The sequence below is a fragment of the Lynx rufus genome, unplaced genomic scaffold (assembly GCF_022079265.1).
Source record: "Lynx rufus isolate CCGP_SWC_20201006 ecotype Redwood Valley unplaced genomic scaffold, mLynRuf1.p SCAF_17, whole genome shotgun sequence".
NCBI classification, from domain to species: Eukaryota; Metazoa; Chordata; class Mammalia; order Carnivora; family Felidae; genus Lynx; species Lynx rufus.
Window position 1 is genome coordinate 41,477,737 of NW_025814831.1, and position 17,764 is coordinate 41,495,500.

General features: G+C 37.0%; 1 protein-coding gene across 2 annotated transcripts in view; it reads right to left on the bottom strand.

The window, feature by feature from the left end:
• Window positions 1-4,185: 4,185 nt before the first annotated feature.
• PCNX4 (pecanex 4) overlaps window positions 4,186-17,764 on the bottom strand; it is a 38,410-nt gene continuing 24,831 nt past the window's right edge. For both annotated transcript variants that reach the window (XM_047079561.1, XM_047079562.1), the window contains 5 exons: window positions 16,476-16,836; window positions 12,885-12,988; window positions 8,785-9,821; window positions 8,223-8,409; window positions 4,186-4,638 (listed from right to left, as the gene is read on the bottom strand). In XM_047079561.1, the coding sequence (XP_046935517.1) occupies window positions 4,387-4,638; window positions 8,223-8,409; window positions 8,785-9,821; window positions 12,885-12,988; window positions 16,476-16,836 (1,941 nt within the window). In that variant the 3' untranslated portion in view covers window positions 4,186-4,386. The remainder of the gene's footprint in view (window positions 4,639-8,222; window positions 8,410-8,784; window positions 9,822-12,884; window positions 12,989-16,475; window positions 16,837-17,764) is intronic.

Genomic DNA, 17,764 nt, shown 5'->3' on the forward strand with positions numbered 1-17,764 from the left:
AGAAGCTATCGCTTTAGGGTTAGTCTGCCCAACTACTGGGTGCACAGTAATTCACGTGACACCTCAGTCACAGTTATTCAGAGGCTGAATAAACATATCCTATTAAATAATAAACATTATTTCTAACACCTCTATGTAAGTATAATTGATACACTTAAAGTATACATAAAGTATACAGTTTGATATGTTTTGACATATATGGCCACACTTATGAAACCATTAGCTCAAAAAAGAGAGCAAACATCAGCCCCCGAAGTTCTTTTGTGACCCTTTGTGACTATTCCCCCTGCCTATCTCATCCCAGGTAACCAATGATATACTTTCTGTCACTATAGATTTGTTTGCATTTTCTAGGGTTTTATATGAATGAAATAGTTTATATACATATACTGCTGGTGGGAATGTAGAGTAGCACAATTGATTTTTAAAAGTTTGGCGACTTCTTAAAAGTTAAACGTACACCCCATATGATCCAGCCATTCTAGTCCTTGGTATTTTCCCAAAAGAAATGAAAACAGTCCATACGAAGACTTGTAAATGCATGTTCATGACAGCTTTTACATAATAGTCTCCCAAATTGTGAAAAGCCAAAATGTCCATCAATGGATGAAAGGAACACACAAACTGGGAACTATTCCATATAATGGAACAAAAATGAATGACCTACTGATACATGCAACAACATGTATAAAAATATTTATAAAAATAAAGAAGCCCGAGTATCTGAGCCTGGATTATTTCTTTTTCAGGAGATTTTAAATTAAAAATGTAATTTCTTTAATGGTTATAGGATATTGAGATTGTCTATTTCATCTGTTTTAGTTTTGGTCGAGCTTTAGTAGTTTGTGGTTTTCAAGAATTGAGTCATTTTCTAAGTTGTCAAGTTTATGAATATAAAGTTTGTAGTATTTCTTTATTATCTTTTTAAAGTCTGATTTGTAATGATACTTTTTTATTTTATTTTAAGTAGGCTCCATGCCCAGCATGGAGCCCAGTGCAGGGCTTGAACTCATGACCCCGAGATCAAGACCTGAGCTAGGATCAAGAGTTGGATGCTTAACTGAGCAACCAGGTGCCCCTATTTGTAGTGATATTCTTTATTTCATTCTATCAATTTTATTGAAAATTTTCAAAGAACCACTGCTTTCAAAATTTTCTCTGTTGTTTTCCTATTTTCAATTTCATTGATTTCTACTCTTTATTATTTTCCTCCTTTTGCTCACTTTGGTTTTATTTTGCCCTTTTCTAGTTTCTTAAGGTAGGAACTTAGATTATTATGTTAAGACCTTTCCTCATCTTTTTTTATATTTTTTTATTTTTTAAAATTTACATCCAAATTAGCATATAGTGAAACAGTGATTTCAGGAGTAGATTCCTTAGTGCCCCTTACCCATTTAGCCCATCCCCCTCCCACAACCCCTCCAGTAACCCTCAGTTTGTTCTCCACATTTATGAGTCTCTTGTTTTGTCCCCCTCCCTGTTTTTATATTATTTTTGTTTCCCTTCTCTTATGTTCATCTGTTCTGTGTCTTAAAGTCCTCATATGAGTGAAGTCATATGATTTTTGTCTTTCTCTAATTTCACTTAGCCTAATACCCTCCAGTTCCATCCACATAGTTGCAAATGGCAAGATTTCATTCTTTTTGATTGCTGAATAATACTCCATTGTGTGTGTGTGTGTGTGTGTATGTGTGTGTGTATATATATATATATATATACACACACACACACATACACACATACACACCACATTTTCTTTATCCATTCATCCATCGATGGACATTTGGGCTCTTTCCATACTTTGGCTATTGTTGATAGTGCTGCTATAAACGTGGGGGTGCATATGTCTCTTTGAAACAGCACACCTGTATCCCTTGGATAAATACCTAGTAGTGCAATTGCTGGGTCATGGGGTAGTTCTATTCTTAGTTTTTTCAGGAACCTCCATACTGTTTTCGAGTGGCTGCACCAGCCTGAATTCCCACCAACAATGCAAAAGAGATCCTCTTTCTCCGCATCCTTGCCAAAATCTGTTGTTGCCTGAGTTGTTAATGTTAGCCATTCTGACAGGTGTAAGGTGGTATCTCATTGTGGTTTTGATTTGTATTTCCCCGTCCTCATCTTTTTTAATAGCCATACTCTAGTAAACATTTATGTCTGCCTTAGCATCCTAACCGTTCATTTGTAATATTGTTTGCCATTGCCTCATAGAAGTATAGGAGGTACACTCTTCAGGAAAAAAAAAAAACATAGAAAAATAAAACCTTATAATGATTTTTAATCAACTTCCAAGGTTATTCTCTGAAGCAAGAGTCAGTATTGTTTTCTATTAAGATTTGTGAATCTTAAGGCTAAAGATCAAAGAAAATTTCATCATCCCTTATCTTAAATCTTATTATTATCTAATTAGACAATAAAGCAAATCCACATGTATGTTTTTCCAAAGGGACGACCTTGGAAGCATGTTTTAATATCTTTATTGGCTACATTGATCATGTTTATTTATTTTTGAGAGACACAGAGCACAAGCAGGGGAGGGGCAGAGAGAGAGGGAGACAGAATCTGAAGCAGGCTCCAGGGTCCGAGCTGTCAGCACAGAGTCCAACAGGGAGCTTGAACTCACAAACTGAGATCATGGCCTGAGCCGAAGTAGGACACTTAACTGACTGAGCCATCCAGGCGCCCCAACTTAACTATTTTTTTTAATTGAGCTATCACTGACAGATAACATTAGTTTCAGATGTACATAATGATTTAACATTTGTATATATTGTGAAATCACCACAGTAAGTCAACATCTGTCACACTTAACAAAAATTTTTCTTGTGATGAGAACTTTTAAGAGCTACTCTTAACAGCATTCAGATGAGTGATACAGTATTAACTATAGTCACCATGCTGTACATTATATATTTATATATATATGCATTGTATATTTTATAACTGGAAGTTTATACTTTTTGATCCCCTTCACCCATTTCATCTCCCGCCACCCTCCTCATGCAACCACCAATCTTTTCTCTGTATCTATAAGCAGCAAAAGAATGAATATCCTGATGTTATGAAAATTTTTCTACCATTTCTTTCAGTCTTTAGTTCAGATACCTACAACACTAGTGCCCATTAGTCCTATTGGGTAAATCGTTCTTCAGAAGCAGTATATTCAACTGAAAAGAAATGCCTGGGGTGCCTGGATGGCTCAGTCTGTTGGGCGACCGACTTTGGCTCAGGTCGTGATCTTGGAATTTGTGAGGTCAAGCCCTGCCTCAGGCTCTGTGCAGACAGCTCGGATCCTGGAGCCTGCTTCGGATTCTGTGTGTGTCTCTCTCTCTCTCAAAAATAAACAAACATTAAAAAAAAAAAAAAAAAAAAAGAAATGCTTAAGGAGCCAGATCAACAGAATGCCCTCTAGTAGTGAACTCATTATGTTGTAACCAAACACTATTAATCCTGAAAAACAAGTTAAACCCAGTTTCCTTCATGTATATCAAAAGGATACAGGGAAAGGAAAAGAAAATATTTTATTGTAAGAGATTTTACTAAAGGCTTTTAAGGTGTCTGAATTGAAGTATATGAAAAGAAAATGAATAGATTATATGAAAATACTTAGACCATGTTAAATGTTAAAACGGCATTAAGTTTGAAAATACTATAAAATTTAGTATTTCAAATAAATATATATACATTTTGCAACTTTCAATAGGATCCATTACCATTACTTAAAAGCACTGATACGGGGGCGCCTGGGTGGCGCAGTCGGTTAAGCGTCCGACTTCAGCCAGGTCACGATCTCGCGGTCCGTGAGTTCGAGCCCCGTGTCGGGCTCTGGGCTGATGGCTCAGAGCCTGGAGCCTGTTTCCGATTCTGTGTCTCCCTCTCTCTCTGCCCCTCCCCAGTTCATGCTCTGTCTCTCTCTGTCCCAAAAATAAATAAACGTTAAAAAAAAAAAATTAAAAAAAAATAAAAAAAAAAATAAAAGCACTGATACGTATGTGTGTCTTCTGAGTACATAAAAATCACATAGCTGCTGACTTCCATAAGGCAAGTCACCTACCACATATTTAAGAAGGCATTAAAAAATTCATTATCTAATCTTACACAAATGTTTTATATTTGCTAAAGCCTACCACAATCCACAGGGCACAAATACTGGCCGACTAGCTCTAACTTTCATGTCAGATCAAGTTTGTTTGATTTTTTTTAACCATTAAGATAGCTAAGAGAGTCAACTTTACAGAGCTTAGCTTTTCTCAGGCATCGGACTTGGAGGAAGAGAGAGAAGTCCAGTGAAGTTATGAGGAATCACATTGTTACTTTTCTAGAATGGAAAAAAAAAAAAAAACCCATCTCATGTGATGACAATACGTTTACAAGTCAAAATGGGCTCTAATACAAATGTATGTGGAGAGGTTTTGAAGAATAAACTGGATATCCCAGGGGAGGATCAGCTGCTTGTACCGTAAGGTTTCTCAAAAGTAGTGGATGAGCTTGGATACTGTATCGTTCCTCATCATCGTTTGTGGCATAAAGCAATTCCCAGGAAAGATTGGCCCACTGGCCTCTAACAGCTTCAGCATTTAACTTCCCAACTTGGACCAGCAATTCTTGAAGGCTAAGTACTCTCCCAGTGTAAACTCCCTTTAAAGTATAAAAGGGGGACAGGAAAGAAGAAGAAGAAAAAAAAAGAGATTATGTTCAGGTCATTACATTTTATTTATAAACTTAGAAAAAAATTCCATTGTGCTTAGGCAAACTTAAACAAAGTGGTGTATTAAAACGTACACATGAGTTGCTTGTCTTCAGAATCAAGAATCACCTCTCTTTGGTAGCTCTCTGAATAAGCTTGAAATGATAGCCATTCATTCAATGACCCAAATGACAAAATCTCAGCTACTTCTATTTCGTTTCCTTTTCTATTCCTTCACCCTATCTGGCCTCAACAATGCCTAAGTCATAAATCCTAGTTGTTGGACAATCACACAATAGGCTCTTTTTAAAAATAGCTTTATTGAGATATAATTCACATTTCCATACAATTTACTCATATAAAGTGTGTGATTCAGTAGTTTTTTTAGTATATTCAAATGTATACAACTATCTCTATGACTTCAGGACATTTTCATGACCTCAAAAAGAAACCTTGTACTCTTTAGCTATCACCCTTCTATCCATTCTCCCAGTCATAAGCAAACACTAATGTACTTTCTATCTCTATAGTTTTGTCTTCTGTGGAAATTTCATATGAAAGGAATCATATACTATGTGGTCTTTGGGACTGGCTTCTTAGCATTATGTTTTCAAGGTTCGTTAATGTTGCAACATGTGTTAGTACTTCATTCCTTTTTATGGTGGACTAATATTCTATTGTATGGATAAACCACAATTTACTTATTCATTCATCACGTGATGGATAGTTGGGTTGTTTCCACCCTTTGTCAGTCATAAATAATGCTGCCATAAATATCCATGTACAAGTTTCTATGTGGATCTATGCTTTCATTTCTCTTGGGTATATACCTAGGAGTGGAATTACTGAGTCAAATGGTAACTCTAAGTTTAATCATTTAAGAAACTGCTAGAATGTTTTCTGAATGTTGTACCACTTTACATTTCTGCCAGCACCGTATGAGAATTCTAATTCTCCATATTCTCATCCAACAGGTATTATCTGCCTTTTTGATTTCAGCCATCATAGTATGTCCTTGTATGAAGTGATACCTCATTGTGGTTTTGATTTGCATTTCTCTCAAGACAAATGATGTTGAACATCTTTTCATTGGCTTATTATTGCCCCATTTGTATATCTCCTTTTGAAGAAATATCTATAGAGATCCTGTGCTCATTTTATAATTTGCTCAGATTTTAAATAAAAAATTTTTTTTATTATTGAGTTGTAAGAGTTCTTTAAATATTCTAGTAACAAGTCCCTTATCAGATATATGCAAATGTTTTCCCCATTCTCTGAGTTGTTTTTTCACTCTCTTGATGGTGTCTTTTGAAGCACAAAAGTTTTTACTTTTGATGAAGTCCTATTTATCTATTTTTGTTTTGTTTGCATGTTTTCAGTGTTATATAATGTTATAATGTTACCGTTACTTGCTTAGTTTAGTGAGTGGCTGACTGACCTTAGTGAAGTTAATCCCTACTTCTCCCACAAGGGTGAAGCCTTTGATGTGGTTCCTCAGGGAGTGCAGCCCGTGAGTGTCCCCAGTTACCATGAGATGGCAATGGGTTTAGCAGGGCTCTCTCCATCTATCAAGTGCTCACACCCAGCTGCTAATAAGCTCCTATGATTGCCAGGCGGCTGCTTTGTTTTCAACAATGACCTGCAATGTAAATCGCTTCACAGATTGACCCAATTAAGCTTGGCTCCTATTTTTGATCACAGGAAGGCTCTTCTCTATGGTTTCTTTCCCTGGTTTTGTTCATCTACCCAGCCTACAGTTTAGTTTATATCTCTAACAAATTTACCATAGCCCCTTAATGACTTTTTTTTTTAATGCTTTATTTATTTTTGAGAGACAGCATGAACAGAGGAGGGGCAAGGGAGAGAGAGGGAGACAGAGAATCCTAAGCAGGCTCCGCTTTGCCAGTGCAGAGCCCGATGTGGGGCTCAAACTCACTCATCAGCCAACTGAGCCACCCAGGTGCCCCAATCCCTTAATTACTTTTTACCACAAGCTCCGTTGTTTTTGAGAGCATCTTAGGTGTCAATGTCTCCACACTGTTGCAGATAAAATAATTTCCTTTGGGAAGAGATGTAGAGATCTCTCTTTTTTAATGATCTGCATCTCCCACTGGGCAAAATCTGAGAGCCAGAGCTCTTTATCTGGGGGTGAGATAATGGCATGTATCTCTTCTGAGAGACAGCTCTGTTTTAGGACATAGAAGAAGGGCAGTAACCTCAGGTCTTCCTGGTTTGCCTCTCCCAGTGTGGAACTTCCACCTGCCAAGCAGGTAAGGGTGGTCAGGTCCCCGTTATTCTCAGTGGCACGAAGTCCAGAGTAAAGCCTCCATCCAAAGAGATAGGCTGGCCAGAAAGGAGTTCTCACCTCTTGACCACACATGCCCAGAACCTAGCCTCACAACAGGTAGCTGGAAGTAAGGTAAGAAGTGCTGAAGCCCTGCCTCTCCCAGGAAAACAGTCCTCCAACCAGGAGCTGAAGTGAGAGGGAACCCTTCTTGACTGTATCAATGCGAGCAGAGCTTGTCTTGCTGAGTTGGGAAGGAATGGGTCTTGGTTCAAATACTGCAGTCTCTCACTATTCTTACTGGGTTTTAGTTAGTACTCTTGAATAAATGTTTCTTCATTTGCTATATGCTCTTAGCACCATTTCCAAGTCTTTAAATGGTTTTTCAATGTTAACTTTCATCATTTTTGATTGGGAGCACATCTGTGAAGCTCCCTAACCTGCAATGCCAGGTGTGAAGCCTACAATGAGCATGTAACATTGACTCATATTGTGCACACTTGATAACATTTTAAATGTAATGAAAACAGGCACTATTTTCTTTAAAAAAAAAAAAAAAAGTCATTATTTGGAGTCTCCCTGAATTTTCACAGGTTAGATTTGCTTCAAATAAAACATGGATGGTGGCAAAAGGAATGCTTTGCCACTTATAATTAGTTTTTCTTCTAGGAGTCCAATCCAAAGTGATACTCAAATTTGGCATAGGAATCTAATCCATTTAGTCAAATATGCTATAGTAAATTAAATGAACTTTACTTGGCTATCCTATAGGTCAGTTACTGCACAATGGCCACACATTTTTAATTAGGTTTGCAAAAGTAAATAACCAGTCATTCTAGGATTGTACTATGTTGGCCATAAAGTCATGACTACAAATACTTTAATAATATGATTAATATATCCATCCCAGAATGTTATATCTCCATCACTTAGTTCAAGTACTTTATAACTGGTTTCCATTCCTTAAGGCTAATATACGAAATGTTTAAAAACACATTTTTAGGGGCGCCTGGGTGGCGCAGTCGGTTAAGCGTCCGACTTCAGCTCAGGTCATGATCTCGCAGTCTGTGAGTTCGAGCCCCGCGTCGGGCTCTGGGCTGATGGCTCAGAGCCTGGAGCCTGTTTCCGATTCTGTGTCTCCCTCTCTCTCTGCCCCTTCCCCGTTCATGCTCTGTCTCTCTCTGTCTCAAAAATAAATAAACGTTAAGAAAAAAAAATTTAAAAAAAAAACAAACACATTTTTAACCTTACCATATTAGAGTCATACCCCAGAGAAAACAAGTATGGTTTTTCTTGTACAACTGCTTCCTTCCACTTTTCATCAGATACCAAACCAATGTACCAGTCAGTTTCATATTCTTCAAGGCAGTTAGTCAGCTCTTTAAAGTCTTCTATTGGACCTAAACTTGCTTTATCAATCATGAGTTTCAGAGTATACCTTAAAAATGGAGAAACAAAGAATTTTAAAATTTTTAATAAAATTTATAAAATCCACTTTATAGACGAAATAGATTTTATTCAATAAATATTCTTAAGACATTGAACTAAAATCCTACATATTTCAGGGAGAAATGATGGAGTGAAGTGAAAATGAAGAAATTCAATAAGCCATACGAAAAATAGGTTCTCCACATAAATAAAAGGATGTAGAAATTAAAGTACTCTTGATATAATCACTATACGTACTAAGCATTTGTTTTTCATTTTTAGGAAAGTGATTATTTTTTACAATTAGAAAAAGTTCCTCCTTCTAGGTTATTTGAAAAATCATTTTTCTGCCAGTTACAATTTGTATATAATCAAAATAAATTACCTGAAAGCTTTCAGTGCTAGTTGGAACAGTTCCGGCTTTTCTGTAAGCCAATCCAAGGCAAGGGACCAAGGCAAAACACCACTATAAACTCTCAATATATGACCAGGACTGGGAACCATAGTATCTACTCCAAATAAACTAAAATAACAAGTCATTACGGCATGAACATAAAAGTCTCTTAAAACTCTGTCCTTTGCGATTTCTTCCAGTACATTTGAGGCATTTTCTTCTGAATGAAAACATTCCAACTGCTTTAAAACAAACTGGTACCACTCTTCTGGAAATAATGAGCTCATCTCCCTCATTTTGGAGTTAGGCAAACAGTTAGACGTCCACTCTTCAGGTAAGCTTAACAAGTGAGAATGAGAACAACTGAACTCCATGAGAGGGATATATGCCACGTCTTCTTGTTTTCCTTTGTCAACAACAGGATATCCCAATATAACTGCCTTGTAAAGATTATTTTCAGGAACTGTGCCTCCTGAATGATCACCGACCCCCTGTGATTCTACTGATCCCGGAATAGGCAAATTTACACCTGGTACAACTTTCAATTGATCTTTTTCTTCTTTTCCTTTTTTGATAGTTGGCTCATCACCAAAAACATTATCATCAGACCAATCATCCAAAATTTCTGAATTTAAACTATCTGTGTCTTCTAGGGATTGGGTTTGTGGTGAAGCATTCAAAGCAGGCAGGATTATTAGAGATTCTTTCCCTTTATTTTCAGTTTTGTGAATAACCTCCTGCATGCTGGGCCTTCTGGAACAGTGTTGAAGAAGTATCCACACAAGTACCTTAATAAGGTCACCTTTAAATTCTTTTAAGTTATCATGAGAATCGATTATGCCAGATAGAACATTCCTGGCATCAGAATAGAGTTTTACTGGCAAAAGAATACAGGGTGTCAAGACATTTCCAAAGTGTTCATTAACAGAACATACTCTTGCATATTCTTGTTCAAAGGCACTTTGAAAAACTTCATCAACTCTTTGAGCTTCAGCAGTATGACAGGATGTCTCTTGCAATTCTAAGCCCTAAAGATGAGATAAAAAGTAGTTGAGTTTATGAGTACTTATTACACAGAAAAAAGCAACTACTTTTGTATATGCCCGTGGATTGGATTCTCATAATGAAAATATGGAAAATGCAAAAAAACCCTCTTTAACTCAAGAGCTACACCTTCACTCAAACTTATTAGTACTTTAGCAATTTGTTGTTGCATATAGAGATGAAAAATAGTGCTACTATTTTAAAAGAAATCATAGAGATGCCACTAGAAACTGGCAAAACAATTTAATTGACTATAACCACAATTTTTAAAGACTATAGGTATGTACAGTTGAGGTTGAATCACACTTAAAGTTTTTTTAAATATAAACAGTTTTTTAGAGGGCAAAAGGCAAAACTGGAATTATATAGTATATACAGTAGTTTTGTATCCTACTTTATGAGAACATTATTCTATTGTATGGATATGCCATAACTGATTCAACTATTTTCCTGTTCCAGTTTTTTAATTATAATAACATCATCATTATCATACAGATTTATGTATTCAGTTATTGTCTCCTCCAACTATAATGTAAATTCCATACAACAGCTATCTTTTGGTTACTATTATATCTGCAGTGCCTAAACCAGTACTTGGCACACAGCAGGTATGCAACAAATATATGTTGATAAAATGAATATTATGAATGTTTTTATATGAATTTTATTTTATTGCATGGATTTTAAACACATTTTTATTACTTTCCTAGAAGGAATCCCTTGAAGAGGATGCACGAAGTCACTGTTTATATTATTATTAATATTGTTGTTTATTTACACATTTTTACAAAACTACCAGTGCCTTTAGTAAAAGGCGATGCTGTCACAGTGTATTAGGATCCAGGGAAAGAACATGGAATGTGACATCAAAACCCATCTTAAAATCATGGCTCTACCAGGTGCTAGTACTTAACCCTGAGTAGGTCACTTATCTGGAGATTCCTTTTCCTTCTCTTTCAAAGAAAAATAATCCTAGCACACAGGGGTGTGAAGATTTAAGTAATAAAAGTGCTTTGTAATATTTAAAGCATAGAACATATAAATGTTGATAAGATGGCACTAAGCCACGTTGTGTCTGAAAAAATGAAAAAGAAATGATTGCCACTGAAAAGTGTATCTTTACACTACATGTATAACAGACCACAAAAGAGCAATAAAGGACCCACATTATTAGGTATTATAAAGCATCCCATTTTAAAAATAGAGCCTAAATGAAGCAATGAAAATGCCTTCAATATTTTGCATGGATTTTTGCCTTCTCCTATTTGTACAGGTTAGACTAGGTTCTCAAACTTTAGGTGAGTCAGAATCACTGTGGGTCAGTTAAAACACAGATTGCTGGGTCCTCCTCTAGAGTTTCTGATTCAGGAGGTCTGAGGTGGTGACCAAGAATGTCCATTTCTAACAAGTTCCAGTAGATGTTAATATTACTAATCTGGGGAACTGAATTTGAGAACCAATGAGCTAAAGAAAAAGTTTTTTAGTCACCAGCAATTTTATCCAGTCTGTGCTAAGACAAAAAAATTCATTCATTCATTATTCATTCAACAAATATTTACCACAGGCCTATTATGTGCCAGACAGACACTGTTCCAGGGGCTTAGGATATACCCCTTGAAACGGAGATCCCTGCCCTTGTGACACTTACATTAGAGAGTAAAGGGATACAGTCAACAATGAAAATAATAAGTAAATTACATAGTTTGTTTGAAGGTATAAGTGCTATGAAAATAAAGAAAAAGTAAAGCAAGCCAAGGAGGACTAGAAGTGCTGGATGGTAGTGGGAATACATATGGGAATATATGGGAGAGCCATAGCAGACTTCACTGAGAAGGTGACATTTGAGCAAAGACTTGAAGGTGGTAAGGGAGTTGACTGTGTGAGTACAATTGAGAGGATTCAAGTAGTAGATGAGGCCAAGAGGAAATAGGGAGACTGACCATTCAAGGCCCTGGCTTTTACTCTGAATAAAAAAAGAAAAAAAAAAAAAGATTTACTGTAGGGTTTTGAGTAGAGAAGTGACATAATCTGACTTAGACTTTATAAAGATCACTCTAGTTGAGAACAGACAAGAGAGAGGCACAGGTAGAAGTGGGGAGACCAATTAGGAGACTATTGCAATTACCCAGGAAAGAGATAAAGATAGCTAATAGCAGGGTGATGAGAAGTGGCAGGATATAGGATATGGCTTAACGACAGAGCCAACAGGATTTCTTGTTGGACTGCATATGGGACATAGAAGTAAACAGGTGTGAAATGTCACTGAACTAAAGTTCAAATGTTTTGGGGCTGAGCAACCAGAAGGATGGAGTTGTCACCAAGGATTGCTGGGCTCTGGGGTACTCTGATGTCGAGGTCATCTGATGTCAAGAGATCAAGGAAAAGAGAAGGAACTGTCAACGGAGGCTGACAAGATTCCTGAAGGCTGAAATAAGCAAAAAGAAGACATAGACTGTGTCAAATGCTACAGACAGGTCAAACAAGACCAGGTCTGAGAACTGATCATTGGATTTACCAATGTGATAGCCACTGGAGACATTGACAAGAGCAGTTTTGGTACAGTAATAGGTAATAGGGTCAAAAACCTAGAGTAAGTTGAAGAGAGGAGAAAAGAAATTTGAGATTTGATTATAAGCAATTGTTTTAAAAAATTTTGTTTTAAAAAGAAGAGAAAAACATGCTGTAGCAGGTAGGGTAGTAAGGATCAGAAGAGGTTTTTTTTATTAAGTTGAGAATGCATACATAATATAGGGAAAAAATATTACTGAGTCACACTTTTGAGATGCTCAACCAAGTAGGGATAAAAAGAATAGGTCCAGACAAAAAGGGGGCTGGCAATATTTTGTTACTATGCTCTATTAAACAATCAGTACTAGTCTACCTATCAATATGTGCTAATTGAAATATACTTTAAAAATCCTTAGGTGTTTTCACAGGTAATTAATTGATACTCTTAAATTCAGCTATTCAGTGTATGATGTGTCTATAAGAGGTAAAATTTTACACATGTACTATAAAAAAACTAGAGGTTTCAAATGTACATTGACCTTAATGTTAATACAGCAGTAAGTATAGCCACATTCTAGAATCATTATCCATATTAAACGATCCTGAAAACGGCCCAAGTAATGAGACCCAGGTAAGAGGAGACCTAAAACAAATTAGAAAAAAAAAAGTAAGTAATATTCAAGCTTGCTTTATTTTGCCATGTGAATTTTCAAAATTGGTAACACTCTTGGAACTGATTCATAGCTCCTTTTATGCTGTCTTCATGTCAAGAATAGAAACAATTATTCATTGCATATTAGGAGGCATTAAATTAAGGTCTTTATAGGAACAGGGACAGAAGAGAAAATTTATAGGTGATAATACATAAAAATTCAAGGATATATTTTTCAGAGAAACAACAGATTAGAACCTATGTTATATAAAATCCTAAATACATGTTAAATATAGTAGGATAAATATTAAATGTATAAAAGCCAACTTCACATTATTTAAAGCATTTTGGACATTTTTATAAACACACATATAAAGATGTTTTGTGGTATTAAAATTTACATACAATGCTACCTGCCACACTTGTACAAAACCTTTAGAAATTAGTTTTCTCTCAACATTATGTCTCTGAGATTTGACCATGTTGACTGCAAATAGCTTAAAAGTCATTAATTGTACCTGTGGTTGAGAATTCATTGTATGAATATAGCTAAATTTGAATATTCATTTCCATGTTAATAACTATATCCATATTGTTCTAATTTTTCTCTATTATATAATAATACTGCAGAAATTATCTTTGTGCAAGTCTGCTTACACAACGTATTGTGCAGTAAAGAGTTAACACAGGAGAACTGACTGCTACCCTTTGAAAGTCCTGCTTACAAAACTGGCTGATGGCTGGCACCTGGGAACTTGTATTTCAGAAGAATCCTCACCATTCTCCCTGATAAAAGTCTCACTGTGTCTAAACAGTTTGTGCAAACAATGCAGTTTATACTGAATACTTGCTTTCCTTCTGTGAGTCTGGAATTTTGGTACATGTTAGGCAGAAGGTGCCTACATGACAAAGCCCCAGTAAAAGCCCAAATAACTGGTAGTCACCATACCACACATGTTGTGACAACATGTGCGTGGGGTCTTAAGCATGTTCTGTGTAACTCCATCGGGAGAGGACATCTGGAAGCTTGCACCATGTCTTACCCCATATAACTTTTCTTGATTTTGTTCTGCACCCTTTTGCTGTAATAAACCTTAGCTGTGAATACAAATATACATTGAGCTCTGTGAGTCCTCTTAGTAAATCATCAAACCTTAGTAACCTTTGGAACCCCCAGAACACATGTGCAAGAGTTTCTCCAAAATTAGAATCTAATTAGAACTATGGAATCTAAAACTGAATCCCTAGGCCACAGGATATGTGTATCTTTACTTTACTACATACTATTAGTTTACCCTTCAAGGTGGTTGTATGAATTTATATTCCCTTCCAGCAAATTCCAGAAAATTCCTGTTCCTCATTCCCCAGCCAGTACTTGGTAATGTCTAACTTTTATATTTCTGCCAATCAGATGTGTGTGAAATGTTACCGCATTCTTTACCACTGCCCCCCAGCCCCACCAGGAATACTTTATGACACACTCTTGGCTGAATGTAACTGATTTGATAATAAAGTATAATTTCTACCTTACTGCTAAGTTATTTATTACTTCAAATTTGAGTCAAGCCTCAGGTATTTTTTAAAGTGGCATAGTATTATATAATAAACATTAATTCAAACTGGATGAAAAGATTAAAAATGTAGAATACTTCCTATGAAAAAGAAAAAAATGATTATTCATTAAAAAATTTGTACTACATGGGGCTCCTGGGTGGCTCAGTCAGTTAAAATCCGACTTCAGCTCTGGTAATGATCTCACAGTTTATGGGTTTGAGCCCTGCGTTGGGCTCTGTGCTGACAGCTCAGAGCCTGCAGCCTGTTTCAGATTCTGTGTCTCTCTCTGCTGTGTCTTCCCTGCTCGTGCTGTCTCTCTCTGTCTCTCAAAAATAAGTAACGTTAACAAATTTTTTTAATAAAAAAAATGTATACTACAAAGTTTTTCCTAAATTAGTTCACATATTTTATTTAAAAATTTTTTTAATGTTTATTTTTGAGAGACAGACAGACCGTGAGAGGGGGAGGGGCAGAGAGAGAGGGAGACACAGAATCCCAAGCAGGTTCTAGGCTCTGAGCTGTCAGCACAGAGCCCAATGTGGGGCTCAAACTCATGAACTGTGAGATTATGACCTGAGCCAAAGTTGGACGTTTAACTGACTGAGCCACCTAGACGCCACACCTCACATATTTTAGGTAACAAATAGATAATTAGGAAATTCAATCCAAGTAAGCATTTCATTAAAATTCTAATTTGAGGAGTGCCTGGGTGGCTCAGTTGGTTAAGCATCTGACTCTTGATTTTGGCTCAGGTAATAACCTCACGGTTTGAATTCAAGCCCAGCATCGGGCTCTGCACTGACAGTGTGGAGCCTGCCTGGGATTCTCTCTCTGCCCCTCCCCAACTCAGGTGCATGCTCTCAAAAATAAATAAATACACTAAAAAAAAATTCTGATTTGAAATTAACCTTCTTCCTAGAACCAGTTTGCCAAGATGTCACTAGATATTTCTAAAACAAGTTTCAAGGGCTAAGGTAAATAATGGTAGGAGATAACACACCTCTGGCATCAGCTTGTACTTTATCTAAAACCAACCTCAAGAAGTGCAATATAGTTGAATTTTTAGTTAGTGTACAATGAAAGCATTAACTCATAAAATTAGTTTATCCTCATCAAAAATATTTTTTCTTGCTGATATTTGCAAAGTATTTCATTTTGGGAGGCTACTGATCATTGGCCATAGCTTTTGTCATCTTGCCCTGTAACCTCATCAGACTGCTTACATTGTTATACAATAACTAATAAGGTATGAACAAACTCCCTTAAACCCTTCAATCTGATATTACATAAAGCTAGTTTTTAATCTTTATGGATCTAAGCCATTGCATTTGCTTGATGTGAACTCACTATAGATTCATGGAAGTTCTGGTAGATAAGGTTTTTTCATGTTTCAGTGGTAGGACTATAACCTGATTTTATCCAAGAAAATGTTTTAACTGTGGAACTCTTTTTTTTTTTTTTTTTTTTCAACGTTTATTTATTTTTGGGACAGAGAGAGACAGAGCATGAACGGGGGAGGGGCAGAGAGAGAGGGAGACACAGCATCGGAAACAGGCTCCAGGCTCTGAGCCATCAGCCCAGAGCCCGACGCGGGGCTCGAACTCACGGACTGCGAGATCGTGACCTGGCTGAAGTCGGACGCTCAACCGACTGCGCCACCCAGGCGCCCCCAAGAAAATGTTTTAAAAAAACTGTCAAATCACCTTGATGAAATTTTCCCTTATTATTCTTATTTTGTGACTTTATTTACACCTCAAAATAAGAAGCAAGATATACACTTCTATTTCATATTTAGTCCTTCTGCCATATATCATAGTATTAGAATCTATATAATGGTTGGATCAAAAGACTTTTTCTGTATATTCATTTTTTTGTACTTTAAATACATTGGTGAAGATTTTGTGAGCACAGCCCATTTACTTACCTAAACTTCCAGCTGCCATTGCAGACTGCAGTGCAGTGGTCAAATGTGGGACCATCTGGTAGTAGTATACTGTATCTGCACACATGCAGGCTGTGGTGCCCACTGCTCCTGGCCAACTCTGAACAGGTCGGGGAAAGCCCACCAAGAACAGAGGAAGGGTGAAGAGGGGGAGTAATGGAGAGGAGAGTAGTGTAGAAAAAACTATGAAGACCAGCACAAATGGAGAGAAGACAATGTTGAGTATACATAAAGTGGTGGTTGACTTCCGACGTTTTTTCTCAGTCCACGATGCAAAAAGTACAGTCACGGCAAACTGCAGTTTAGAGATGAACTGAATCAGACGATCACGCATGATACCAACCTGCAGAGATGGAAAAATGATTTTTTTATTCTTAAAGACTTCATGAATTTTCAAGGTCATGTAAGAAAAACTGTATGATTTTATTATTGCTGCAATATTTTTGAGGAAATAGCTCTTGTATGAGATACTTGTTATAATTTTCTCCAACCTCACAAGTAATAAATGAGTCTACATTTATTTATTTTTAATTAATTAATTACTTCTCTTTGAGAGAGAGAGAACATGTGTGAATGGGGGAGGGCAGAGAGAGAGGGAGAGAGAGAATTCCAAGCAGGTTCCGCACCATCATCACACATCCTGATGCAGGGCTACAACCCGGGAACCACAAGATCGTGATCTGAGCCAAAATCAAGAGTCAGTCACTGAAAGGACTGAGCTACCCAGGTGCCCCATGAGTCTACATTTTTAAAAGTTTGGGCTCTCGGGGTGCCTGGGTGGCTCAGTCAGTTAAGTCTCTGACTCTTGATTTCAGCTCAGGTCATGATATCATAGTTTGTGGGATCAAGTGAGCCCTTCATTGGGCTCTATGCTGACAGCATGGAGGCTGCTTGGGATTCTCTCTCTCCTTCTCTGTCTGCCACTCCCCTGCTCACACATGTGCGTGCTCTTTCTCACTCAAAATAAATAAATAAACTTAAAAAAAAGAGAGAGAAAAAATAAAAGTTTGGGCTCTCTATAAAAAACTAATACTAAAGAGAACCAATAGAGTGCTAGCTAGATCTTTTTTTTTTTTTTTAACGTTTATTTATTTTTGAGACAGAGAGAGACAGAGCATGAACGGGGGAGGGGCAGAGAGAGAGGGAGACACAGAATCCGAAACAGGCTCCAGGCTCTGAGCTGTCAGCACAGAGCCCGATGCAGGGCTCGAACTCATGGACCGCGAGATCATGACCTGAGCCGAAGTCAGCCACTTAACTGACTGAGCCAC